Here is a 25,211-nt window from a genome sequence, read left to right as displayed (position 1 = left end):
AAAAAGGTCGGACTCAATAGTCAGATTAAAATATTCAAACGCCTAAACTACATTGTAATTCGAAGACCATTGACTAGATCTTTGTGGCTGAAAAGCTTATCAGGCTTTAAAGATAGAGTCGGGTTTGGTCCAGTATCACGGTTGCTTCATACAATGACATTTGATTATCCCTTGTCCTAAGGCAACACACTATTCCACTTGGTACTATTCAAACCATGTGGATTCTAATAATGATAGGGAAACTTAATTTAGTCTAACCATATTTAGTAGATAAGAGTTGCAAAGGTAGCTTGTTGAATAGTTTTTTCTCGTTGGTTGAATCTTAAGGCAGATGCTCGTTGGTTATAATTAACTAGCTTTTGTTTTTCAAACCAGAGTCATGTGCATTCTTCAATGTAATCAATGGGAATCGATTTGTGTTCAACAAGTAGAGCAAATCCATATATAGACTTGAATAATTGTTTCATTCTTCCAAGTTTTAACTGATTGATTAGAATAAACACTAAAGTTTTATTCATATCATGTTATCAGAATACCACAACTTACAAAATTTCTTGAAAACCAAATATATATATATATATATATATATATATATATATATATATATATATATATATACATGTATAGCATTGTTATAATTGGATAGTAAGAGGAGATGTGTCCAAGGCTTTGGCCTCCATTTCAACACATCCTCCACTAAAATCTTTGATCTCATCACTCTTGTAAACATACTTGCTTGCTGTCCACAAGAACAAACCCATGTTCACAATCGAAATCACCACTAGAAACCCATAATAGTAATCTAGCCTTGAATCATTCAAATTATCCCCAATCCAACTCTTCCCTCCCCCTTTAGTCGTGATCTTATCAACCATTGTCACCAAGAAGCTATTCAAGAAGTTCCCAAGACCGATCCCACTCGTAAAAAACGTTGTTCCAAGGCTCTGCATTTCCTCAGGTGACTGATCGTAGAAAAACTCAAGCAAACCAATCGCATTGAACACATCTCCAATGCCTAGAAGAGAGTTCTGAGGGAGCAACCAAAAAATACTCATAGGCACAACTTGTTTCGGGCTAGCTATGTGAAATTCCTTTATTACCCGCATCCTCTTGACCTCTACGGCCGAAGCAACCGCGATTGCAACAATTTGGATCACAAACCCTATCCCTAGCCTTTGGAGTATAGTGATCCCTCTAGGGTTTCCGGTTTTCTTGCGCATGAAGGGAACAAAGTATTGGTCATACATTGGCACTGAAAGAAGCATTGAGAGTGTAACAAAGCTTCCCAACGAAGCCGCCGGGATTTGGAAGTGGGATCCGAGTTTTCGGTCCAGGGTGGTCCCTTGTTTGACGAAGAGAGTGTTCACTTGTGCCCATAAGGTGCTTGGGATTAAAGTGACAAGCCATATTAAGGTAAGACCTAGCACACGCTTTGCCACTTCCACTTTTGTCACCGTACAAGGTGACTCTCCCGAACATGTCTTAATAGCCGCTTTATCCAAGAACCTGTGATAGCAAAACCAAAATTACTTTGTGTCTTGTCTTGTCCAAGATTTTTCTAGGAAATGTCTAGAAATAAGCTTCGGTGAAAAGCAGAACATTCTAGATGTAGAAGTTATGTAATGTAATAGACTTATTTTAGCCATAAAAATGCACCTCCATTAAGGAATATTTTTTATCAGTTCCCAAAATAATGTTTATTACGTCATATATATACGCCAACAAGTAAAGCTACTAACATAAATTCTATCAACATTTTTATATCTTAAGTTTTCTATACTAAGTTATCTTTGCAATGATTCTGGCAAGACACTTAAGTGGGACGGTACTGGAGAACACATCAACGTGGAGAAGGTGGGATTTGAGGATCATCCAATAAAATATTCGAAGCAAGAGACAAGGGCACCATGCTATAAATAAAACAAAAATCAACATTGCATATGTTCCACGTCATTACCCACTAGAGACAAGAGCACCATTAATTTTGTTAGATTCTTATCGAATGGTACTATTGGGAGTTTATAACTCTTGTCAATTGTCAAGGAATCAAACTACAACCATCCACTTCTTGTTTTTCCTCTTCGTTAATGCAAATGTATAAAAGAAATTAAATATCCAGTTTATCTTCTTTTTTTGACAAAATTAAATATCCTGTTTATCTAGAAACATAATTTGAGAGAGAAGTTTTAAAAAAGAAAAAAGATCATAAAATATTAATTCTTATTGAGATGGTAAGCAACACTGACCTGAATATGAGAGTGTGATGAACTTGATGTTTACCAGTGCTTTTGTAATAATGTGAGTCAAGCTCATGAAGCTCCAAAACGTCATTAGGACAGTGAAGCTTTCGGTTTTTGAATGCCGCGATAGGGACTCTAACCAAATCTTTGGCCAAATTTTCTGATTTGATGACCTTATGTCTATAAAATGGTGTTCCAATATAGAACACCATGAGAGAAACCAAGAGTCCTAGTGTAGGGATGCCATAACCTAAACCCCACCCAAGATTCTCTTGGATGTAGACGAGCCCTAATGTCGCGAACAAGGCACCCAAGAAGGAGCTGAACATCCACCAATTGAAGAATGAAACCTTTTGTTTTTTCTCTTTAAGGCTGTAATTGTCAAATTGATCCGCTCCAAACGTGGAAATGTTAGGTTTTGTTCCACCGGCTCCAATGGCTATGGTATAGAGAGACATGTAGAAAAATGCTATTTGTAAAGAGGATGCCTTGTTGCATACCCCGTTTGCGCATGTGGGTCTTAAGGATTTTACCGTTACCGCCATTGTTAAGAGAATCATCCCCTGCAAACAAAACATGATCCGGATCTCATAAAATCTAGATGTGTTATAATTCTGTGTTTTCATGTTATTTTTTGTGTAGACAATCATTGCGACATTTGCGTCCAAATTCCTTGTAAATTGTCAATGTAAGTATAAGATTTTATTTTGTTTACATCATATAAAATATTTGTTAAAATTTAGAAATAATTAATGCACTTTAATGCGCTTGGCGTTTGAAAAAGTTTGAAATACTAGCAAGTACGTGCAGCTAAAAGGTGGTTGAAGGCACTTCACGAGTCAGGTCTCAATAGACAACGAATCAAAGTCTTATCACTTACTTGACTTGGATTTTGACTGATTTGAGGTATTTTCTTTATGTAAATATCATAAGAAGATGTGATCGAACTAAATTCATTTCTTGATTGGGTTTGATAAGTCTCCCTTTTCATGTTCAATAGATGCTGATAAGATATGTGTTCACTGCTAAACCAATAAAACTGAAGTAAAGAGGAACTTGTGGGTCCTCTTAAAATGTGTGGAGAACAACTTATGAAACGCATCCTTGGTTAACCAAATCTTAAAAAATAAAATAAAATGGAGTTAGCTTTCGTTAAAAGGTTGCTTAAATTCTGACACGTCGTTTACATTTTAGACGCAGAAAAACGTTTTCGACCTCAAGCCTGTGGTTATTTTAAATCTGTATATAAGTGCCAAATGATAAGAAAAGTACTATAGTTTTGTAAGAAATAACTAATTTTTTTTTTTAAAAAGAAATAAGTAAATTTGGAAATTTCATTAACCACATGCTAGTTTAACAACATTTACAACTTACATGTCATATCAGTGCTGTCAAACAGCCGTCAAAGTGATGTAAGAAACCATTTGCTATATGATTTTTTTTTTTTTGCTATATGATTTTGGTGAAGGAAAACAAACTTTGCTTCCGTTACAAAAAAAACTTTACCTTAAAACGGACAGTAATCTCTTACAGTCGGTGTGATTGAAAGAAACTTACAGCGATAATGTTTCAGCGATAATTTTTTTTTTCTCAGTTCCACTTGTAGTTACTAATCAGGTGAAAACAAGTTTTATCTTTCTTACGCTTAGTACTGTTCAAGTAGAGGTATGTATTGCATTTTTTTCCCTCATTGTTTTTGAAATAGAAAATAAATTACACTCAACTTTTATTTATTTTCATCTTTATTACTCTACTATTTTTTCTTTCTAATTACTCCATTTCAATTACTCTCGGTTACTCCATAATTTACTAATCACACCCTTAGTTTGCAAATGGAGGCAGAAAGACGGGACGAATTTGAAGTAATGTGAAACTTATTTGATATTTGTCACCATTCACAACAGTTTAAATTACAGAAAACATATTGTGTTAAATAACGGATTTGACAAAAAAAATTAAAAATCTTTTTCGTTTGTTTGTTCTATTTTTTTCAAAAACCACATTACTTTTTCTATCAAAATCACATTACTTATTTTATTAAAAAATATTACTTATTCTATCAAAACTGCATTGATCCTGCATATCGTATGAACCGCAGTTGAACCCTACCGCATTTTTATTTCGTACCGCTTATGTTACCAACTCAGTGGTTAACATTTAAACCCTTTATTTAGCAAACGTGCACCAAAAAAAAATCATTTAAAGAATGATACTAATTGCTACATATACATATAATTAAATAAGTAGATAACATCTATATTTTTTTAATGAATATTAAATTTATTCAGCTTGTTCAAATAATGTGGCACTATTTGAAAATGGAGAGTATATACAAAAATGGAGTGTTTATAAACATTATTCATTTTAAGATATATAATTTGAAATTTATGTATACAAAAGAAAACAGGATAACTTTAAAATATTTTTTTTCTATGTATGTGGAAAATTCTGTTCCTTCTAAATAATATTCGCTACATAAAATATATATCCACTTTAACATAAACAAGCCACGCGCTAATATTATCCTAGTACGAGTGTAACAGAAAAAATATTATATATTGTGGCAGTGTCTTCTTACTTCTTAGGATAACTACTGTTCACGGATCATATCTGATCGACGTCCAAAACGCGACAAAGCACACATCTCTATTACTTATTTACTTTTTTTTTTTTGCTAAAATATTTTCTATTACTTATTTACTTTATCATGACATTCAAAAATAATTTTTGTTTCATTTAAATATAAAAACAGGTAGGAAAATCAGAAACATACCCAATATCAAGAGTAAATAAAACTACAAAACTGGTGAATAATAAATAAAAAAACTCAAGAACACAAAAAAAAAATCAAAGACACACTACTATCGTCGTTGAAATTTGGGATAAGTTAAACACTTTAATCGCCTTGTTGACAAAAAACTTGTAATTGTCACTATAATAATTTAAAAAAACTCGTAACTGTAAAACTGCATGCGTATATAACGTTTTCTTTTGAAAATGGTTTGGCTCAGTTTTGCTATCTTGAATGATTTTTTCCTCAAAGTTGTAGAATAGTTAATGCTATCTAGTTTAGTTAATTTAATTCACATTTTAACCACCCAAAAACGAAGATGAGATTAGAGAAATACCAGGACGTAGATGAGAGAGGAGGCGGTAAAAGTCCAGAAGCGGCCGATGTATGAGTCGGCGATGTAAGCTCCGGCGATCGGGGTGATCCAAACGGCACCGGACCAATTATTCACATTTCTAACCGAAGAGATCGTGTCTTCGTGAAGTTTTGTGGTCAAATAATTCACCAAGTTCGAAGCTATTCCATAAAACGCCATCCGCTCAAACGCTTCATACCCTTCTCACACACACACACACAAGACTATATATAGCTTGTGAATTAATAAAAAAAAACAATTAATATGCTTTTAAATATATATGAAACTAAAATACCAAGGAGGAAAGAGCAAGCTTTCCAACGGCCCGTCTTGGACGCGAGGACGGGACGGCCTTGGAGGTCGACGGTGCCATCTTGTGTGTAAACATTTGCATCCTCCATTTTTTGTATTTTGTTATAAATTATAAAACTTTTGATGTTTTCTTTTGTATATATTTGGTAATCTTATGAGAATTCAAAGAGCTATGAGAGGTCAGGTCTGTGAAAAGAGACTAAAGGGATATATCTTAAGGCTGCATGGTGTTTTTTTCTTACTAGTAAGATCAAGGTCTTAAAGATTAGCTGAGCTATTGTCTTACTCTCTGCAAGGTCAAGTATGTGATATATATAACGACACCGCTAGATTTTTTGTTTCCTTTTCATTAATGTGTCATCATCATCACCTTGGTCATGTAACCACCACCATCATCATCACATAATAAATCTTCGGATGGTAAATACAACTTTTAATTGGTCCATTCTGTATTATAATTTAAATATAGAAAATACATAAAGTCGTACGTAAATATGTAGAGCCGAAAATTGCTGGTTATGGTCGAAACATGAACAACAAAAAATTTGAAGTTTAAAATTAGAAGCGATTGTGGTCGAAAGACGCGTTTGAGGCATCCAATAGTAGAGTTGGAACGAAAGAGAGAGAAAAAACGTTGGTCCAGAAAGCTTTTGATACTTAGCCCTCACATTAGAATTTAGAAGCCTTGATGGCCCTTTGTCTTTACAAAGAGAGAAAGGGAAACATGCATGGAACTTAAATGAGGCACTCTCAATAAATGCATATAACACTTAGTATCATTGCTACATCTTACATTTACGTTTTAATGTTCCAAAATATATTTTAGCAACAACTTCTTTATTTACCATTGACCTCAATCTTATAGAATTGAGCTTAAATTGTTATAATTGTATTTAAAATAGTGGTATATTAAATACATTCAGGTAAGTTTATAAGCTGAAGAAAATTCTAAAATAAACTTGTTGATGAAACAGATAGAATATTTATTTATTTACATATCTAAGTTCATAATACCGAATCTTTTCGGGTCGTTTTTATAGTCCAGCAGAAATCTTATGCGTTCGCGGTTTAGTGCGACTGTGGTGAACAATCCCCAAAACAAGTCCAGAAGCACCCGAGACTTTTTGGTAGCATTTGATCAAGAGTCTTGATAATAGAGCAAACAGTACAAAAGAGACTTAATGATCAGAAGATAAGTGCACGAGGGTTAAGGATACTATTGAAAACGATTTGACAGCCTTGCTCGTTGGCTACATATTGCAACTTGCAGAGAGTTGAAACATGAGCTTGAGGTAACTTAAACTTATACCTTTTAAGATATATATGAGAAGGACATTTATTTTACCACTAATAGGAAAAGATTCTTTTTCACTTCGTATTACTCTATACTTCTATTGACTACAAAAGAAGTCAGTGGCAAAGTGGTATATACTGTTACTGTTAAAGATAATGTTTCCTACAGATTACTTGACTCAACAGGAACCTTGTTGTTGTTGGTTCCACCATTCAAAGGCTCCGTAGCTTTCCAATATTATTGTTCTGCTTCTATCTACAACCATATACACAAAGGTGGATATGCGTGTATTAATGGGCCCATGAAACAGAGCCTATCACGAAACTTTGCTTGTGGGCCACCCTCTGTCTTTTTTTTTTGGGAGATTTTTTTTCTTACTTACTCTAGCTCGCTGCTAAATGTTACCTCAACTTTATGCAGCTCAAATCCATCAACTCTCTTTGAAGTAAAGCTCAATTGCTGCATTGAAATATCAGAGATAAGTGGTAGCTAAAGTTAGATTTAGGAAGAAGAACTCATATAGCACAATAGTTAAACAATTTGAACCTTTTTGATAGTTGTTATACATTATCAGAGTATAGAATGGTTGCAGTCAAAGCAATGATGTGAGATAATGCAAATTGGAAAATGTATGTTGAACTATTTTATGCTTCAATCCTTTTTTTAATTTTCACATTTGATTATAGAAATCTAAGAATTTGCAAATCCATAGTAAAATTGTAAATCATAAGGTTGCTAGATTAATTTTTAGAGCAAATCAATATCTAGGGAGTTTAGAGGTGTATTGTATTAATTATTTATAGGAGGTTTTGTTAGATTTTACAAATGGTAAGATTTAGTAGATATCTCAATGATTTTTGTTGAATTAAAAAATTAAGTTGATTTAGTAAGATTTTTTGTAAATACATTGATAAAGGTTTGGGTGATTTGCTAACGTTCACAACTATATTATTATTTTGGATGAAGTGTTGGAACTTGTGAATGAACTTGTAAATATTCTAGAATTCTATCTTAAATTATGAGATTTAAAAATTTATATTTTGTGGAAGTCCCCGACGGTTTGACTAACGGTTCATTAATGTTTTTATACCAAGAAATTTAGAGTTCAAATCCTAGAAAATTCAAATTATGCAGATTATGGAAAGACAAAATGGTTATAAGAGATTTTCAGCATGGTGCATGGCGTATCATCGATCATGAATCTCATAGGACGGCAATCAAACGTGTATTCTCATAAGATGGTAGAATTTACTGACTGTATAATCATTTATATAATATTTTTTATCATTATAATAGTATAATTAACTAGACGTTTAAAAAATCTTTATATTGTTAACTATTTTAAAAATAATATACATTATATCACAATTAATATTTTTAATAAAAGTGATTTTAAAATTATAAAGTAAATAACATTTACAAAATCAAATTCAATAATAAGATTGTGTAATGTTATTATAAATCAGTTATAGTTTATATCTCATTAAAGAATTACTTAAATTTAAACTGGTTCGCTTAAAAAAAAAAAGAAGAAGAGAAGTGGATTCTAGAATCCTACAAGCGTAACACTGTAACAGAGTCGTCTCCACTGCTACAAGCTTAACCTTCTCCTCGATTGTTCCGGTACTTCTACTTCGACTTTTCTCAGTTCTCTTTGCAGATCTTGTACTAAGTGAACACATTCTTGATTGCGTCTCGAATTTCCCATATTTGTTTTGCAAAATCTCTTTATTAGTTATATACTGTCTGCTCTTATGTGTTCTGGCTGCTTGTTGCTGTCCCTGTATATGACTGCTAGCTGCTGATGAATCTGTGTATACTAATTACTATTACCTCTCCGCATCACTATCAGGTTTGCGATGGCAAGACAGGGCAACAAAGAGATCTTCTTGGGTGGATTAAGGAAACTCTTTGAGGAACAATGGCAAGTAGATGTACTCCTCAAGGCAGGAAACAGTGATGAGTGTGCATCTATCTCCGCCCACAAACTTGTTCTGGTTTTCTCTCTTCTCTTAAAATGCTTATTTATTGTTAATTCTATATGGAATCTCAACATGTATTGAATTTGAATAGGCATCAAGGTCAATGGTGTTGAAGAAGATGATGGAATCAGACGAGTTGAAGTCTTCACCTAAGCTGGAGACAGTCACTTTCTCCGAGATGAGACAAGAGGAACTTGAGGCTTTGGTTGAGTTCATGTACAGCGTTGATGGCTCCATTTCTTCCCAAAGTCTCAAGAAACATGTAAGGTCACTCTATCTTGCAGCCGACAAGTACGAGATTCCGCATCTGCGTGACCTATGTAGAATGCATCTTATATCATCTCTTAACTCATCCAACGCTCTTAAGATCCTTGAGCTTGCTCAAATCCCTTTTGACAAGGCCCTTAATGATGCTGCTTTCATTACTATCAAGAACAATATAAGCTCCATCGCTAGCTCTGCTGAGTTCAAGTTGTTCGTAGTCAACCATCCAGATCTTTCTGTGGAGATCATGAAGGCTTCTCTTATTCGGCCTCGTACTGCTGCTAGCTGTCATTATTGTGGCAGTAGCTTCCGCTACTAGCGGAGTGGATGCAGATAAACTAATAATTCAAGATTTTTAACCTTCGCCTGATGATCCTACTGCTTTGGTTTCGAATGTTTGTAGTTTTTAGAGTAGTATTTGATGTTTCTTTTTAAAAGAAAGAAACTATTGTATTATCAATGAATTTATTATAGATAAAATAAATACTTAAAATAATAACAAAATATTTTAAAATATAAAATAATATTGAATTTATTATAGATAAAATTCATATGCGAAATATAAGGTTATATTTAGAAGGAAAAAAAAAGTAAATTATTTTATTTAGATTGACTTGTTAAAATAGAAGTAGATTGTAAAACCCTACAAGCGTAACAGAGACGTCTCTGCGGCAGCTGCTAAAGTCGTCTCCGTCCTAATTTTTCCTCGATTGTTCTGGTACTAACGAACTTTTTTCTGTTGAAATCTTATGAGTTCTGTGTGTTACTCTGTTCATAATTGAGAACAGAGGATATCTTTCCACTTTTGAAAGTTGGAACTTTTATGAGTTATGTGTGTTCCTCTGCATGTCTTGACTCTTTGTACGTGTATATGAATGCTACTGATGAATTTGTATCTGTCCAAATTACAATCAGGTTTTGGTGTTTGCAATGGTAACACAGAACAACAAAGAGATCTTCTTGAGTGGATTAAAGAAACTCTTCGAAGAACAATGGCAACCAGATGTACTACTCAAGGCAGGAAACAGTGATAAGGGTGCAACTATCTCCGCCCACAAACTTGTTCTGGTTCTCTCTTTACTTTTTCCTTGAAATATGATAGATTGATAAGAATAAAGCATTAGAAAAATTATTACTGACTCTCGAATAATAGAGTACAAGTGCATAGACTAATTTTTTTTTTAATTTCATAGTCTTAATAATCCTTCCAGATTCTTTTTAATCTTTCAAGAAAATGCTTGTTTGTTGTTAATGCTGTATAAAATCTTTCTTGAAATGCTTATTTTCGTTAATGCAACTTCTTAACATATATGGAATTTCAATAGGCATCAAGATCAGTGGTGTTGAAGAAGATTATGGAATCAGACGAGTTCAAGGCTTCATCTAAGCTAGAGACAGTCACTTTCTCCGAGATGAAACACGAAGAACTTGAGGCTTTAGTTGAGTTCATGTACTGCGTTGATGGCTCTATTTGTCTTGAAAGTCTCAAGAAACACGTAGGATCACTCTATCTTGCAGCGGACAAGTATGAGATTCCGCATCTGCGTGACCTATGTAGAAACCAGCTTAAATCATCTCTTAACTCCTCCAACGCTCTTAACACCTTTGAGCTTGCCCAAATCCCTTTTGACAAGGCCCTTAACGATGCGGCTTTCACTACTATCAAGAACAATATAAACACAATCGCTAACTCTGCTGAGTTCAAGTTGTTTGTTGTCAACAATCCATATCTTTCTGTTGAGATCATGAAGGCTTTTCTTGTTCAGCCTAATAGTTATTGCTGTGGCTGTTGTGGTAAATACCGCTTCTAGAGGAATCACGACTAGTTGCAAGGTTTTGCTGGCTGTTCTCGCAAAGTGGATGCAGCTAAACTAATAATAGTATATCAAGATTTTAACCCTCGCCTGATGATCCTTCTACTTTGATTTCTGATTTTTGTAGTTTTTGGAGTAGTATTAATGCTGCTTTTTAAAAGATTTTATTTTAATTGATGCACAAGTAGCTGCTCAAAGCTAACTACTCGCCTCTCACTTATCAAATCTCCTCCACGTTTTAATCACTGCAGTGAAAACTATCTCTTTTAGCGAGAGGCTGCAGATGGTGCTTCCCAAGAAACCAATGCATGTTCTGGCCAGCCTTCGCAACTGTGTTGATGTACACTTGATGCTAGCCATGGTTCAGATAAGTACTTACTGGCACATTGAAGGCTGACCTATCTCCACTTTCTCTACAAAGGAAACGTGGGAACAACTTAGACAAAGAACAATCTGGTACAAAGGATGCATACGAAAAGAAGGTGGTACAACAATAATCGCGATAAGAAGAAACTCTCCGATCTCTGTGTCTTGTCTTCTTTCACGGGCTTCTCTTTCGCCTTCCTTTGGCGGGACTCGACACTGATCTTTTTTACTTTCTCTTTTGTTTTTTGAATTCTGGTGTGAAACCACTTCATGGAATAATGGGCCGTTTCTTTAAGATCATGATTAATGGGGAACCCTTAACGAGGTTCTTAATGAATATTTAAGTAATAAATTTAAGTTAAAAACTTTTGTTAAAAAGGAATTTGATTATTACTGTTCTCTCGTACTACCAAAATAGATTAAAAGATGAGGCAAGATAATCATGATGGACCCATGACATGCTATTTTCACCAACTTGGAATATTATCTTTGGCTAGGTAAAAACTTTACCGGTATAGTCAAGGTTCTAAACTTCCAATTCCAATGAAATCCAAAATCTATCAAGAAGGCATCCAATAATCGTACCAATAATAAATAGTGCTTAAAAAAAAAAAAAACAACTCGACCCATAGTGATCATGTTCTAGTGTGTCACATCCATTATCCAGATAATTAAATACTTCTACATTTAATTTGTAGATTCTTGGGCTATTTTGAAAAGGAATTGCGGTATATATTGTACCTGTGGATATTGGACAGCAGTTACAAAAAAAGACTCAGTTTGGTATTAAAATGTTACTAACGTTATAAAATCAGATCTATTGATATAGGAGGTGTTATAAACAGAACATAAATTTTAAATTTACTGCAAATATGATGAATCATAACATCACTGGCAAAATAGCGGAGTTTTGTTTCTTATGTACCTTGAATCTACTGAAAGGAAGTATAAGAAATTTTAAATTTACTACAAATATAATGTTCAAAGTACAAATATAAAGTTTATTCGGAAGCAAAGGAACTCTATCCTCCATTAACAACAATCATGTTCTCATGAGGTTATCTTCAAATGCATAGACAGAGATGCCCGTCACTTAATCACGGCAATAAGGCAGAGGCGCAAGTTCAGTTGCCTCATGTCACGTGTATTCGCTAGTTTAGCTATCTTCACCACTCTTGTGCTCTCCTTGTTTTTTTTAGGGAAAATTGGAAAAATGGGACACTTTGAACTTTTGTTTGTCACAATAAGACTTCTCATACTTTTGGTAATTCTGGACATGTTTTACCCTTTTTTAATGGGAAAAATAGTAAATTGAATTTTAAAAATGTAAAAAAATATGAAAACTGTTGGAAACATAAGTATGACAATATATATGTTTAAACTTTAAAAAAAAAAAATTGAAATCATATTTTATTTTATCTTCTAGCTACAATTAGAATACTCATTCTGGTAATCTACCTAGTTTATATGTCTGATTCTAAGTTTTAAACATAGATATATCAAGGGTATATACCGTAAACTAACTTTTCTTGTATATTCTAGCAAAGATAGAATCAGTTACGTTATAATCAAGAAAGATGTATTCGGTATACCTACAGCTCGATAACGATATATAGCCACAACTCAATGATATATGTCAGTTATATTACGAGACATAACTTGTTCTGCCTTTTACCTTATATGACGCCTACATGAAGAATACATTTTTCACCTACTATACGGTGTTCTGCTTAGGTAGTGTACATATTCTAGGCAAACCGTGAAAATATGGAAACTTTCATATTCAGTTAAAGAAGTTTTCTAATTCTAAACTAAATCTAACATAAATCTCTCAAAATATATTTGAAAATATTTTATCCACGTTCTTCTCCTCCTCCTCCTCCTCCCACGATCTTTTTCTCTTTGTTTGTGTTTCTCTCTTCTTCATCCATAAAATCACCTCTTTTCTCTATCAGTACAACATGGTTCTAATCTATGTTATTTTGTCTTGTTTATTATATCATTCTCTTACCCATAAATACCGAGATTGTATGCCTCTTTACTCTACAAAATTAACGGTGAGAGTTTATGTAAGTGATGACTACTAAATGTTGCCACTTGCTTACCTTTATTGTCCAGTTTTACCATTTTCTTGTTTGTTTCTGTTTCTTGGAATATAATGTATGCCATGTATCGTATTATTTATGAAATTTATGTATTGTGTGAAGACGTCAAACAACTTCATGCCAACAAGAAAAGCAAGACAAACATTCAAGATCAACTTCATGCAAACAACTTAAACAATATGCTATGGAAAAAAAAAAGTGAACTGCAATGAGCTAACACTACATGGTAGGAGTAAAAACAAAAGCTTGGGACTGAACAAGAGTGTAATCAAGCTGTTGCAAAACGCCGGATTTAAATTTCATAGCTGTCTTTGTGTTCCAGATTGAGCTTGCTTGATCACATCAAGACCCTTGGATCAAAGCTATCACAGACTTCGGTTAAGCTCAATCTTGGTTAGCTATCACAGACATCAAGACCATTTCCTTCCTCACTGAGTCTGACTTGGATTGGTGCAACGTTAGGGGGATTCACCAATCCTTTGTCATCTCCATAAGTCAATATCATCACTCCAATCTTCAAAACAAATGTTAGAAACTTCAATAGTAAGTTTCATATGAGCAAGCACAAATACTTTTATACAAAACTAAAAAAAGATTTTCAAGATTTTCTTACCGTTATGGCACTATAAGCCCAAGAATTCGCCACACCTTTTACTTTTTCCTTCTTTATTTGTGAATGTGATGTCAAACATCTTTGCACCTTGTATACCACGACCAGTTTCTGGTATGAAAGCCTAAAACATAATCGCATTTACTGATTTGTAAATAAAGAGACTACATGACAACTTATAAATACATCAGTCCAAGTTTTTAAATGTAATTTTTACCTCAACGCTTGTGGTATAACGTGCACCTGCAAACTTCTTCTCACTCTTCATACCTTTTACAACTGGGACTGCAAAATACTCTTCATAAATGTGACGGTAATGGTCCAAAGCCTCAAGAACCTAAAAAAATTAAACACAGAAATTAACATGTTTTTCAAGTATATAAATGTTTAAGGTTTAGATCACGAAGAAAAAAAAACTAGTGTTACCTCTTTATCTGCGTCTTCTTTTGTGGCGTGAACAGTGTGTCCTTGCCAGAGGAACTCTCGGCTCCTGCGATGATTATAATTCAAGATTCAAACACACTTAAAACTATTAAGTGTCTTAACTCAAGAACTTATTAATCTAAGAACACTTTTATTTCGTAATGAACCGTCGAAACTCGTACGATTTCGTTTTTTCGTATGTGAGAACGAAGAGGAGGATGACGAAAACGAGATTAAAGACTAACCATCTGACGAAACATCGATGAAGAACAATGATTTTCCAAGAACCCTAAATCGCCATGAATGAAGTCAAGAGCTACGGCAGAGAAAAGAAGATTAAAAAAAATTAGGGCAACTTTACGGGTTTTACCTCGACCGTATCTTTTTTTTCCTTTTTTTATTTTTAATACTAATCAATTACGAAAAATCATTGTTATAATTATAATTCATATTAATTGGTTTATTTTAAGGGTATTATGGTATTTACAAGAGTTAAAATCCTATTTTCCTAAATAATCTTCTAAAAATCCCATTGAGACAAATCTAAGTTGAGAATGTCCTATTTTTCCAATTTTCCCTTTTTTTTATCTATTTTCTATTTGCCAAAGAAGCACAGCTTTAGGCTGCGTTTGTGATACTGATAACAAGTACTAATAAACTCAGCAAATAGCCAAGTTAAAACAAAACTCAAATAGATAACCGGTTATGCTATCAAGAACCAATCCATAGATTTTCGTGGAGAACCGGGCCGGTCCTTCATGTAAAGGTAGAATTTCTTCGTAGAAAATACAAACTCCAAAACAAATCCCAAGTGGACAACCGACGAACCCACAAAACTAACTCTCTCACTCTTTCTCTATCCATCTATTGTCCACATATACTTGCTTTTTTATATTTCCATATCCTCCTTATATATCGCTAATATCTTATTACATCATAGGACCTTACGAAGCAAACAATCTCTCTTTTGTTTGGAAGAGAGAGAGAGCCAGAGAATAACATAACAAGAGAGAGAGGTTTGCTTTATTACACACACATCCGTTTAAAAATGCCAACGTCGATACAGTTTCGGAGATATTCCACCACCGCAGAAGCAGCCAACGCCACCGTCAGCACCTATCATCACCACCACCACAAACATCTTCAGAAAGTGATCCTCACGCGTGGGATGGCTGATGTGCCGGAGCACGTGGAGCTTTCCCACACGCACGTGGTGGGTCCCTCCCAGTGCTTCTCCGTCGTGGTGCAGGACGTGGACGCTCCATCTTCAGCCGTGTGGTCGATACTTAGCCGCTTCGAACACCCTCAAGCGTACAAACACTTCGTTAGGAGCTGCCACGTAGCTGTCGGAGACGGTCGAGAGGCTGGCTCCGTGAGGGAGGTCCGAGTCGTCTCTGGTCTCCCCGCGACGTTCAGCTTAGAGCGACTTGAGATCATGGACGAGGGTCACCACATCATGAGTTTCAGCGTCGTGGGTGGAGACCACAGGCTTCAGAACTACAGATCGGTGACGACGGTGAACGAGTCGCCGGACGATAACAAGAAGACACGTGTTGTTGAGTCATACGTCGTTGACGTACCAGCGGGTAACGATAAGGAAGAGACTTGTAGCTTTGCCGATACCATCGTACGTTGCAATTTGCAATCGCTGGCTAAACTCGCCGAGAAGCCATCTAAATTATCGTGATTACAGTTTTTTTTTTTTTTATCAACTCTCTTTTTTTACCAAACTACAAAAAAATGAAGAGGGTTTTGTTTTTTCGAAGTTAGGGTTTTAAGGTTTGCTAAACGTTCGTTTCGATGATACTTTAGTTTACCTGTAAAATCATTTCTTCTTGTACTCTTTTTGTATATATAAATCTCGTAGCTTTAAAATCAACAGAACATTGTTTGTTTAGGTTCTTAATTTCCATAATATTCCTCGTGCCCAGTTACGTTACATATGTATGATCTTTGGTTAATGTTGAAACAGTATAATGAATCAGCTAATGAGTGTTGTTTCTATATTTCTAAGACTGATCTCTTTTAACGTACGTAATAATGTATATTACCGACATTTTTAGTAAGATAGTACTTATTGAAACAATTACTGATATCCATACTATATGAGGAGATATGAACATTTATGGGCAATCATAAAACCCATGTGTTGATTCATATGATTCGCCTTTCCTGTATATGGAGTATTAGAGATACAAGTATATATAAATTTGTAACTATATATATATCATTTGCATTCTCTTAAAATGTTCAAACAATAGAAATACTTGGTCTTTAATCATAGTTACGCAATCAGAATGTTCGATCCTTAAACATAAACTCAATCCAATCAGTTAGGAATTTCTATTCTCTAATAGTAATTGTATTTTTGATGAAATTTAATTATGGTATATTGATATATACAAATATAATGATATAGTGCTAGGCCAAGAAAAATGGTGACAGGTGATCCTGAAACTTGGCAGACTGAAAAGGAGATTACAGCATTATTAGAATTATATCTTACTTATTTCGAAACTACAATTTTTCAAATGCTGTCATTTCAGCAACCAACTTTCCACTAATACATATATGATTTTGTTTTTATTCATCAAAGATAAATTAATTTAGAAAAATAAATAAAGTAGAATTAAAATTAATCCTACAGAACTACTATTACTGCCAAAGTGATGATAAAATTCATCGGGACTATTTTATTTTTGGGATGTGTGAACCGTTACAATAATTAAAATGCCAAAACAATTGCTCTTCCAGATTTCCTTAATCTATATAAATATATCATGCATAAAATGTAAAGTATCAAAATTAAATATAATAATTTTTTTTGTAAACATATAATATTATTTCGTTGTTTGAAATAAAGAACCCGTTGAGCATGATGAAAAGACCTTCATTTTTTAAAATTTCCAAAAGCAAAATTTCGAGACTTGTGAAATCAGATTCAAGATTGAATAGATGATGTATACAAATGTATATGAGCGTACGTAAAATGCAAGTTGGGGTGTAATAAAATCCAACTTGTTATAGAAAAAACAAAGCATGCAAGTTGCAAAGAAAAAAATGAAAGTCGCTAATACGTACTATTCTTTAACACCTTTTAATATATTCCATAAATAAATGCATATGTTAATAAAAAAATTGAATTCATGATTATTAATTGTATTATCATATTACGAATTATATATAAACTTTGTCGTGGAAGGAAAGAATTGCAAGTTGAGATGCAAGTTGTCAAGTAGGCTGCTGTTAATGTTCTCCCTCTTTTGGTCGTTTGTAAAATGACATTAAAATCTACCCACCTTTCTTATTTTCACGTTTCTTTTTTTATGCAACACTATTTTACATTTACTTATTTTTTCTTTCATATTTTATTTATAAACCCCATAAGGTTTTTACATATTGTGTCATTTTACTTTAAATATAATAACATATGCATTTCCGCGTGAACATGAAAATCTGACGAGTCCAAAGAGAGATACGCTTTTTGGCGTTTGTATAATCCAATGTGACGTGTTATAAAGTACTAGTATTTTACTATTTTCCTTACATTCCAGTCTATATAAACATGCATAAAAGATTGTGATAACGTACATAGTTGTGTTATAAATAAATTCTTTCAAAAAGCAACGGTAGTTCATATTTTCATATAGTCTTAGCTGGACTATTTAAAAACAAATATTAAACTAAGATAAGACATGCGTCTTGCGTATGATGAACTTATTTATATATATTATCGACGATCTTTTATATATATTTAACCATGTTATTTATACATATACAATATTTTTTTGTTATTATATAATTTGTTCTGATGGACCGGATCAATTTTTATTAAAAATTATAGAACTCTATAATTAATATATTATATATTGATCGGATTGAACATTAAACAAATTATAACAAAAAATCTTATTTTTTTAACCTAACTCATTCTTGAAAAAAGTAAACAGTACTATTTCCACAGTTAAATTATTTTGACATTTATCTTCCATATGGTTTTGAAGTTTCAGATCAACCATCGAATTGATACATGTCATTTTAATGTTTTTAGTCGTATGCTTAACAAAAACTTATATTTTCGTAATTTAAAGTCGTTTTAAAAAAATTAAAATATAACATATAAAAAAATCTAACATATAAGAAAATATAACATACAAGGTTTCCTCATTTTTGTAATTTAAAGTCATATATAAAAAATTTAAAATATAAAATATAAGATTTCCTCAATTTTAAAATTTAAAGTCATTAAAAATTCAAAATATAACATATTAAAACAATCTAATTTTTTATCATATGGTTAAAGTGATTGTTTAATTTTTTTAATAAAATAAAATTTAAAAAATAAAGAAGTATGCGAAAATTGTTATCAAATCTTTATTAATCATAGTCATTAATTGTTATATATATGTTAATTATATTAGGTAATTCTGTAACTTTTTTTAAGAAAACAAATACACGTTTTTTATATTTTGGGTTAATATAATGTTTACTATTAATTGGATTTGGACCAACATTTTTTTCGATTGTCTTTTAAGCTGCCATGTAAGCTAAATTAACATCTTAATTAAGTGACACCTAAACGTGTTTTTTTTTTCATTAGTACAAATTTAAAGTTATAACTTTTTAAATGATCTTCAATTAATATATAGGGGATTAAAAAGATTTTGCTATACCTTTTGTCATTTCTGATATAAACAATATCCATATGAGTGTCTGAAAAAGAAAAAACTAAAATCAACATATAGCATGAATACTCCGATTCGGGACTAACCTTGTCAATGTACTATATTATCTTCTAATCTTAAAGTTAAAGCATTATTGAAATATTGTCATAGAATATGAATTGAATACTTATGCTAAATATTTTTTTTTATTTTAAATATAAATAATCATATTCCTAAATAATTTAATTTGTATTTATATATGATAAAGATCAATTAGAGCACCCCAAACAAACAAATGGGTCCAATAAGAGCACCCTAGTCATATTTATTTACTCTATTTGTAAGTTTTAAAATACATTTTTGTTATTATATAGTTTTGAAGATATCCACCCTCTGCTACATCCTCACTTTGTAGTGAAGATATATATTTTTTGAGCAATCTTATTCGAAAAACTATTGGATTGGTGTTCTGAATTTTAAAATACGTAACTATATATAATATATTTAATTTGATTAATTATAGGATATTTCATGAGGTTTTTAGACGGGTTTCTCTTATAGTTTTACATATTCTTTAATTAGGTATGATTAATAAAATATGATTTTACTTTTTTTCTCCTACGAAACAAAAAATAGACCATAGACGAAAAAACACGAAAGTGTATTCACTTCTTTGTCGCACCAATCAAAAACTTTCATAATCTAGCAGAAAGAAAAAGAAGAAGAAGTGAATACACAGCAACTAGACATTATACAAAAAACATAAGAAAATATAAAATAGTACAACACACGGCTATTGTTCCCATGGGTCGTTGAATCAGTTCAGGCAGTGCTGAGGAACCATCTTGCCACGTGTAGAACCATCAACATTCTCACAAACCGCGGTGGAAGGACCACCCTCGACTCCCTTATGCTCTAGGTTAATGTCAATTAGCTCAACCTTCTTGCATGGAAAGCTCTTGCTACATTGTAGATTCACCGCCACTTTGTTTGTCGATGTTCCATATATGTTCTTTAATTTAAGGTCTTGGATTTGAACGTGTGACTCTCCCTGAAAAAAATAATGAAATCACAACTTTCTTTTTTTTTTGTAATAAGAGAAATTTTTTATCTAAGTTTCTATCTTGCACGTAGAAATTTCACCTTCTTTTGACAAGGTGGGTGAGGACAATACTTCTGGTCGATGTTGATAGGGTTTCCAACGTTAATCATCTGAATATTCTCGTACACAAAGTTAGAAACCAAGATCTTCGAAGCTGAAGACTCCCAAGTCTTGATCCGAATGCCGTCGCTAGTGCCGTTAAAGACTATGTCTCTTACGGTTAAGCCATTAACGTTCTTCTCTTCTTTGTTCTTCCCTAAGCTTCCGACACTGATCCCATGTCCGGGACCACAGTTGACATTAGAGATATCCATGTTGGTAGTTCCGGAAAGGATGGCAATACAGTCGTCTCCCGTACCAATGTGTGTCTTGGAGATGTTAATGTTGCTACAGAACCCAAACTTTAGCCCATCGGTGTTTGGGCTGTCACCGGGAGCTGTTATAGTGACGTCAGTGATGTTGAAGTGATGGACAGAGAAGAAGTTGAAGTGTCCCATTTTGCTATTGAGTGATGTTATCCCATTGATTCTTGAGTTGTTCACAAATGCAAATCCCATGGTCTGTGAGAATAATAAAGTTTAGTAAGACACTAGCAGACTAGAATATAAGATATGGACATATTATTCTGTCGATATTGCCTCATTCAAAACTATATATGTACTCGTTTTAATGACATTTTGTATCTAGATAATTAAATCTATAAATTGAAGGGGTAATAGATAATAATTGAATTGCATAATTTTCATTGTAAAGTCATATAATAAAGCAATATGTAAAAGGATTAAGAAGTGGTACCATAGCTAGCTTAGGACAATTGGGGTTTTTGTGGCAGTCATTTAGTGGCCAAGAATCTTTCCCTTGGCCGTCGAGTGTACCGGCACCGGAGATAATAAGATTGTTAATGTACCTGAACTGGATCCATGTGTCGTTCTTAATGTCCCTAGGGTTTGAAGGAGCCAATAAAGTTCCATCGATAACAAATTCAATCTGATTCGCGCATGGCCCTACGAACTCTACACCACCGAGATAAAACATTCCTTTCGGTACGTAGATTTTACTATTACCACCTTTCCTTGTGCATGCGCTTTTCCATATGTTTGTGAACGCCTAATTTTGGACAAATTAAACAAAACATAATTGATAAAATGTTTATTTTTGTGTGTTTCTATATATATTGGTCATTTACATACCTTGGTGTTATCAGTTTTTCCGTTAGCTTTAGCACCATAGCGTTGGACGTTAAAAATCTTTGGCCTGTTGGTTGGACGACTTGCAACGGCCGCGACGAACAAGAGAGACAAACACAAAGCCTTAAACACAGAAGCAATGCAAGTCATCTTCTTATTTTGTTCAGGGTATATAAAAGGAAGGATTTTGTGTTATTAATAAATGTGTTTAAGACACTATGAGATGTGTCGATCTACTGTATTTGCTTATATAGACATAATGTGTTTCCATGAACTGTTAGTATAATTCTATTTTTTTAACACAATAACTTGAATCTTGTTATTAGTAAGTAATCATCGGCTAATATTGGTCTGTTTCTTTTTGCATTGCTTTTGGTTGATTATTTTGGGTTATGGAAGTGTACATATGGTTATCTGATTTCTATTTGCTCTGTCATTTAAAACAGAATCTTAATTTTGGTGAAAATTCAATTAGGTGTTTACCAGTAAATTGTTTTGGTTAATTGGTTAATGCTTGGTTTTAAATAATTTCATTACATATGATTTGTAAACAATGCCAAATCATTACCAACAAACTAAATTATACACATTATTTTTCATGTAATAATGATACGTACTAACTATTACTAAGTTAAAAATATAAGGATAATTTCAGCCATACCAAAGATAATGGCTAGTTTCTTAATTAACATCTAAGAACACTGGTAGTTATTTTTTAAACTATATTTTTTATGAGGGCTAATGTATATGTTTGGTCAGTATAATGGATTAATATATTTTGCTATATCTTGATGTATAGAGGATCGGCTTAAGCAACAGCTTGGTTGCATTTGAAGTTAGATCATCCAAGGTTCCATAGGTCTCTTATTCAGTAGGTATGTAAATATGACTTGAGAATAGGTTAATGAAGGTTTTTAAATCCTCTTATATTATTGTGTTGTATATATACACAAGATTCAGAGACCGGTTCGATCTAATTTTTTTTTTAACCTAAACCAAAATGTTGGCTCAAGCCCAATCATATAATCCGCAAAAACGACACCGTTTAGGCTTGCCTCTCTGACGTTTAGTCGTCTTCCTCGTCTCGCTTATCCGCCTGAACCCTAATTCTCAACACCTTTCCCATCTCCAACCATGGCGACTCCGAATCTAGAGTGCCGGATGTACGAGTCCAAGTACCCGGAAGTAGACATGGCGGTGATGATCCAGGTCAAAAACATCGCCGACATGGGAGCCTACGTGTCGCTCCTCGAGTACAACAACATCGAAGGCATGATCCTATTCTCCGAGCTCTCCCGCCGTCGGATCCGAAGTGTGAGCAGCTTGATTAAGGTCGGGAGGATCGAGCCCGTCATGGTGCTGCGTGTGGACAAGGAGAAAGGGTACATTGATCTGAGCAAGCGTAGGGTTAGCGAGGAGGATATTCAGACTTGTGAAGAGAGGTATAATAAGAGCAAGCTTGTTCATTCTATCATGCGCCATGTTGCTGAGACGCTTTCTATTGATTTGGAGGTAAATAAAAATCGAATCTTTAGTGGTATTGATTGTGTAGATTCTGCATTTAGTGTAAAGTAGCTACCTTTGTGTGTGGTAACTGTTATACATTAGTGATTAGATATGTACAGCTATTATAGTTTACTGGTGTAGTCTTTGATTATACATTGGTTTGAGTCTCTCATATAGTGTAAAGTAGCTACCTTTGGTGTGGTTATGTTGAGACTTGCAACTGTTATATATTAGCGATTAGATCTCTTCATCTACAGCTATTATATAGTTTACTGATGTAATTTTTGATTATGCAAATTCTTTATATAGTGTTAAGTAGCTACCTTTGAGTGGTGATGCTGAGACTTGAAACTGTTTTATCTTAGTGATTAGATCTCCTCATCTACAGCTATTATAGTTCACTGATGTAACCTTTGATTATGCAAGTTCTGCATATAGTGTAAAGTAGCTATCTTTGTGGGGTGATGCTGAGGCTTGAGACTGCTATATCTTTGTGATTAGATCTCTTCATCTACACCTATCATAGTTTATTGATGTAATTTTAGATTATGAAAATTCTGCATATAGACTGAAGTAGCTACCCTAGTGTGGATGTGGTGATGCTGAGACTTGAAACTGTTATATCTCTTCATCTGCACTTCTGCAGCTATTATAGCTTACTGATGTAACCTTTGACTATACATTGATTTGAGTTTTCCTTTTGCAGGAGTTGTATGTGAACATCGGTTGGCCTTTGTACCGTAAACATGGTCATGCTTTTGAGGTAAAAACTTTTTTATTTAGCCTTTTATTGCATCCCCGTAGATGGCTATCTCTCAAATGTTTTTTTTTATTGTTTAGGCCTTCAAGGTCTTAGTAACTGATCCTGATTCTGTGTTGGATTCCCTCACCCGTGAAATCAAAGAAGTTGGGCCTGATGGGCAGGAGGTATATACTTTTCTCGGGTTTTGTTTTATTTGTTAGTACTTAGTACAAACTTCCTTTGATGCTAATGTTACTAGTATTCTATTTGCAGGTGACTAAAGTTGTACCTGCTGTTACGGAAGAAGTGAAAGATGCGCTTGTGAAGAACATCAGGAGGAGAATGACACCACAACCTATGAAAATCCGTGCTGATATCGAATTGAAATGTTTTCAGTTTGACGGAGTTGTTCACATTAAGGTCGTAAACCCTTAGTGGATTATCTATAACATATGAAAAGAATACATCAATGATTCTCACACTTACTTGCGTTTTTTTTCAGGAAGCCATGAGAAAAGCTGAAGCTGCTGGAAACGAAGACTGTCCTGTTAAGATTAAATTGGTTGCTCCACCTCTCTATGTCCTTACTACTCAGACTCTTGACAAGGTTAGACAATCTTCTCTCTTCAAATCATGATAGCAATATTACACACACCCTCTTCTCCTTATTATTATTATTATTAAGAGGTTACATCAACTAAATGCTTAAGAAAACGCACACAGATACTAAAAAACTGGTCATGTATACTTTGTTAGACACTTATGTAGCTTCGCGAGAGCGAATGTGTAAATGCTATGTTCCGTGACTTGTGTCCCATTTTGTTTCCTAATCTTCTCAGGCTATAATATAATGAACAGGAACAAGGGATTGAAATTCTAGAGAAGGCCATAGCAGTTTGCACTGAGACAATTGAGGAACACAAAGGCAAGCTCGTCATTAAGGAGGCACCTAGAGCTGTTAGTATCTTTTTTTTATTTAATATTGAACTATCCCAAGTTGCGTGTCACAAGAAGTAGTTCTCCTTTATTTCTCGAGTTTTAATTCTCTTGTCTATCTATGTTGTGACAGGTGAGTGAAAGAGATGATAAGATGCTGACAGAACACATGGCTAAGCTAAGAATGGACAATGAAGAAATTAGCGGGGATGAAGAAAGTGGAGAAGAGGAAGAAGACACGGGGATGGGTGAAGTTGATATCGATGGTGGAGCAGGAATCATTGAGTAGTCTTTTCTTTTAAAGTAGAACACCTCCTGGGAGGATTTTTTGTTTGTTGTTGTTGTTCTTGATACAAATGTTATTTCAGCCGTTGAGAGGTTAAAGTATCAAACATTACATTCATGATCGGCTTCCTGATCATGTGTTCTTTCGGAGTTAGCCGTCGATATTGCTCTCTCTCGTTTACACAAGTTGGTAATATATTCACGTGTCTCTTCATCCACAACAATCAATTTAA

General features: G+C 33.7%; 5 protein-coding genes across 9 annotated transcripts; 3 read left to right on the top strand and 2 right to left on the bottom strand.

Annotated features, from left to right (window-relative positions):
- Nucleotides 1–428: 428 nt before the first annotated feature.
- LOC103857933 (protein NRT1/ PTR FAMILY 5.1) lies at nucleotides 429–6,024 on the bottom strand. Of its 3 annotated transcripts, XM_033288251.1 has the most exons (5): nucleotides 5,682–6,024; nucleotides 5,369–5,586; nucleotides 2,247–2,803; nucleotides 604–1,506; nucleotides 429–565 (listed from the first exon to the last, which is right to left on the bottom strand). In XM_033288251.1, exons 1-4 carry the CDS (start codon nucleotides 5,785–5,787, stop codon nucleotides 633–635), a joined length of 1,755 nt encoding a protein of 584 aa, XP_033144142.1. In that variant the 5' UTR covers nucleotides 5,788–6,024; the 3' UTR covers nucleotides 429–565; nucleotides 604–632. The 3 variants fall into 3 exon arrangements, with proteins under 3 accessions (XP_033144142.1, XP_009133434.2, XP_018513474.2); XM_009135186.3 differs by having other exon boundaries at nucleotides 446–1,506; XM_018657958.2 differs by having other exon boundaries at nucleotides 446–1,506; nucleotides 5,369–5,610; nucleotides 5,682–5,967.
- Nucleotides 6,025–8,476: 2,452 nt separating this feature from the next.
- LOC103857930 (putative BTB/POZ domain-containing protein At2g40450) lies at nucleotides 8,477–11,785 on the top strand. 3 transcript variants are annotated; one of them, XM_009135185.3, is made up of 5 exons: nucleotides 8,477–8,615; nucleotides 8,845–8,989; nucleotides 9,066–9,236; nucleotides 10,154–10,306; nucleotides 10,564–11,785. In XM_009135185.3, the coding sequence occupies exons 2-5, from the start codon at nucleotides 8,852–8,854 to the stop codon at nucleotides 11,047–11,049; spliced, it is 948 nt and encodes a 315-aa protein (XP_009133433.2). In that variant the 5' UTR covers nucleotides 8,477–8,615; nucleotides 8,845–8,851; the 3' UTR covers nucleotides 11,050–11,785. The 3 variants fall into 3 exon arrangements, with proteins under 3 accessions (XP_009133433.2, XP_033144143.1, XP_009133431.1); XM_033288252.1 differs by lacking the exon at nucleotides 8,477–8,615 and having other exon boundaries at nucleotides 8,622–8,989; XM_009135183.3 differs by lacking the exons at nucleotides 8,477–8,615; nucleotides 8,845–8,989; nucleotides 9,066–9,236 and adding an exon at nucleotides 9,561–9,956.
- A 2,207-nt stretch (nucleotides 11,786–13,992) lies between these two features.
- Nucleotides 13,993–16,622, top strand: LOC103857927 (abscisic acid receptor PYL6). The gene has a single exon (XM_009135182.3). It carries the CDS (start codon nucleotides 15,605–15,607, stop codon nucleotides 16,241–16,243), a length of 639 nt encoding a protein of 212 aa, XP_009133430.1. The 5' UTR covers nucleotides 13,993–15,604; the 3' UTR covers nucleotides 16,244–16,622.
- A 3,114-nt stretch (nucleotides 16,623–19,736) lies between these two features.
- LOC103857926 (exopolygalacturonase) lies at nucleotides 19,737–22,300 on the bottom strand. The gene is made up of 4 exons (XM_009135181.3): nucleotides 21,513–22,300; nucleotides 21,118–21,429; nucleotides 20,364–20,882; nucleotides 19,737–20,271 (listed from the first exon to the last, which is right to left on the bottom strand). Exons 1-4 carry the CDS (start codon nucleotides 21,657–21,659, stop codon nucleotides 20,038–20,040), a joined length of 1,212 nt encoding a protein of 403 aa, XP_009133429.2. The 5' UTR covers nucleotides 21,660–22,300; the 3' UTR covers nucleotides 19,737–20,037.
- Nucleotides 22,301–22,562: 262 nt separating this feature from the next.
- LOC103857925 (eukaryotic translation initiation factor 2 subunit alpha homolog) lies at nucleotides 22,563–25,150 on the top strand. Its single transcript, XM_009135180.3, has 7 exons — nucleotides 22,563–23,021; nucleotides 23,722–23,778; nucleotides 23,856–23,942; nucleotides 24,031–24,177; nucleotides 24,260–24,364; nucleotides 24,616–24,714; nucleotides 24,827–25,150. The coding sequence occupies exons 1-7, from the start codon at nucleotides 22,644–22,646 to the stop codon at nucleotides 24,980–24,982; spliced, it is 1,029 nt and encodes a 342-aa protein (XP_009133428.1). The 5' UTR covers nucleotides 22,563–22,643; the 3' UTR covers nucleotides 24,983–25,150.
- Nucleotides 25,151–25,211: the final 61 nt, after the last annotated feature.

Source organism: Brassica rapa, chromosome A03, assembly GCF_000309985.2.
Source record: "Brassica rapa cultivar Chiifu-401-42 chromosome A03, CAAS_Brap_v3.01, whole genome shotgun sequence".
Lineage (NCBI taxonomy): Eukaryota > Viridiplantae > Streptophyta > Magnoliopsida > Brassicales > Brassicaceae > Brassica > Brassica rapa.
The sequence above is the reverse complement of the archived record's forward strand: the minus strand, read 5'-3'. Positions and strand labels throughout refer to the sequence as shown.

Coding starts and splice junctions, on each gene's coding strand:
- LOC103857927 (XM_009135182.3), top strand. CDS start 15,605: ATGCCAACGTCGATACAGTTTCGGAGATATTCCACCACCGCAGAAGCA.
- LOC103857925 (XM_009135180.3), top strand. CDS start 22,644: ATGGCGACTCCGAATCTAGAGTGCCGGATGTACGAGTCCAAGTACCCG. Junction 23,779..23,855: donor AACATGGTCATGCTTTTGAG/GTAAAAACTTTT, acceptor TTTATTGTTTAG/GCCTTCAAGGTCTTAGTAAC. Junction 24,715..24,826: donor TTAAGGAGGCACCTAGAGCT/GTTAGTATCTTT, acceptor ATGTTGTGACAG/GTGAGTGAAAGAGATGATAA.
- LOC103857933 (XM_033288251.1), bottom strand. CDS start 5,787: ATGGAGGATGCAAATGTTTACACACAAGATGGCACCGTCGACCTCCAA. Junction 5,587..5,681: donor AGCTTGCTCTTTCCTCCTTG/GTATTTTAGTTT, acceptor GTGTGTGAGAAG/GGTATGAAGCGTTTGAGCGG. Junction 1,507..2,246: donor CATCACACTCTCATATTCAG/GTCAGTGTTGCT, acceptor TTGCTATCACAG/GTTCTTGGATAAAGCGGCTA.
- LOC103857926 (XM_009135181.3), bottom strand. CDS start 21,659: ATGACTTGCATTGCTTCTGTGTTTAAGGCTTTGTGTTTGTCTCTCTTG. Junction 21,430..21,512: donor GAAAAACTGATAACACCAAG/GTATGTAAATGA, acceptor GTCCAAAATTAG/GCGTTCACAAACATATGGAA. Junction 20,272..20,363: donor ACCCACCTTGTCAAAAGAAG/GTGAAATTTCTA, acceptor TATTTTTTTCAG/GGAGAGTCACACGTTCAAAT.
- LOC103857930 (XM_009135185.3), top strand. CDS start 8,852: ATGGCAAGACAGGGCAACAAAGAGATCTTCTTGGGTGGATTAAGGAAA. Junction 8,990..9,065: donor CCGCCCACAAACTTGTTCTG/GTTTTCTCTCTT, acceptor GAATTTGAATAG/GCATCAAGGTCAATGGTGTT. Junction 10,307..10,563: donor CCGCCCACAAACTTGTTCTG/GTTCTCTCTTTA, acceptor GAATTTCAATAG/GCATCAAGATCAGTGGTGTT.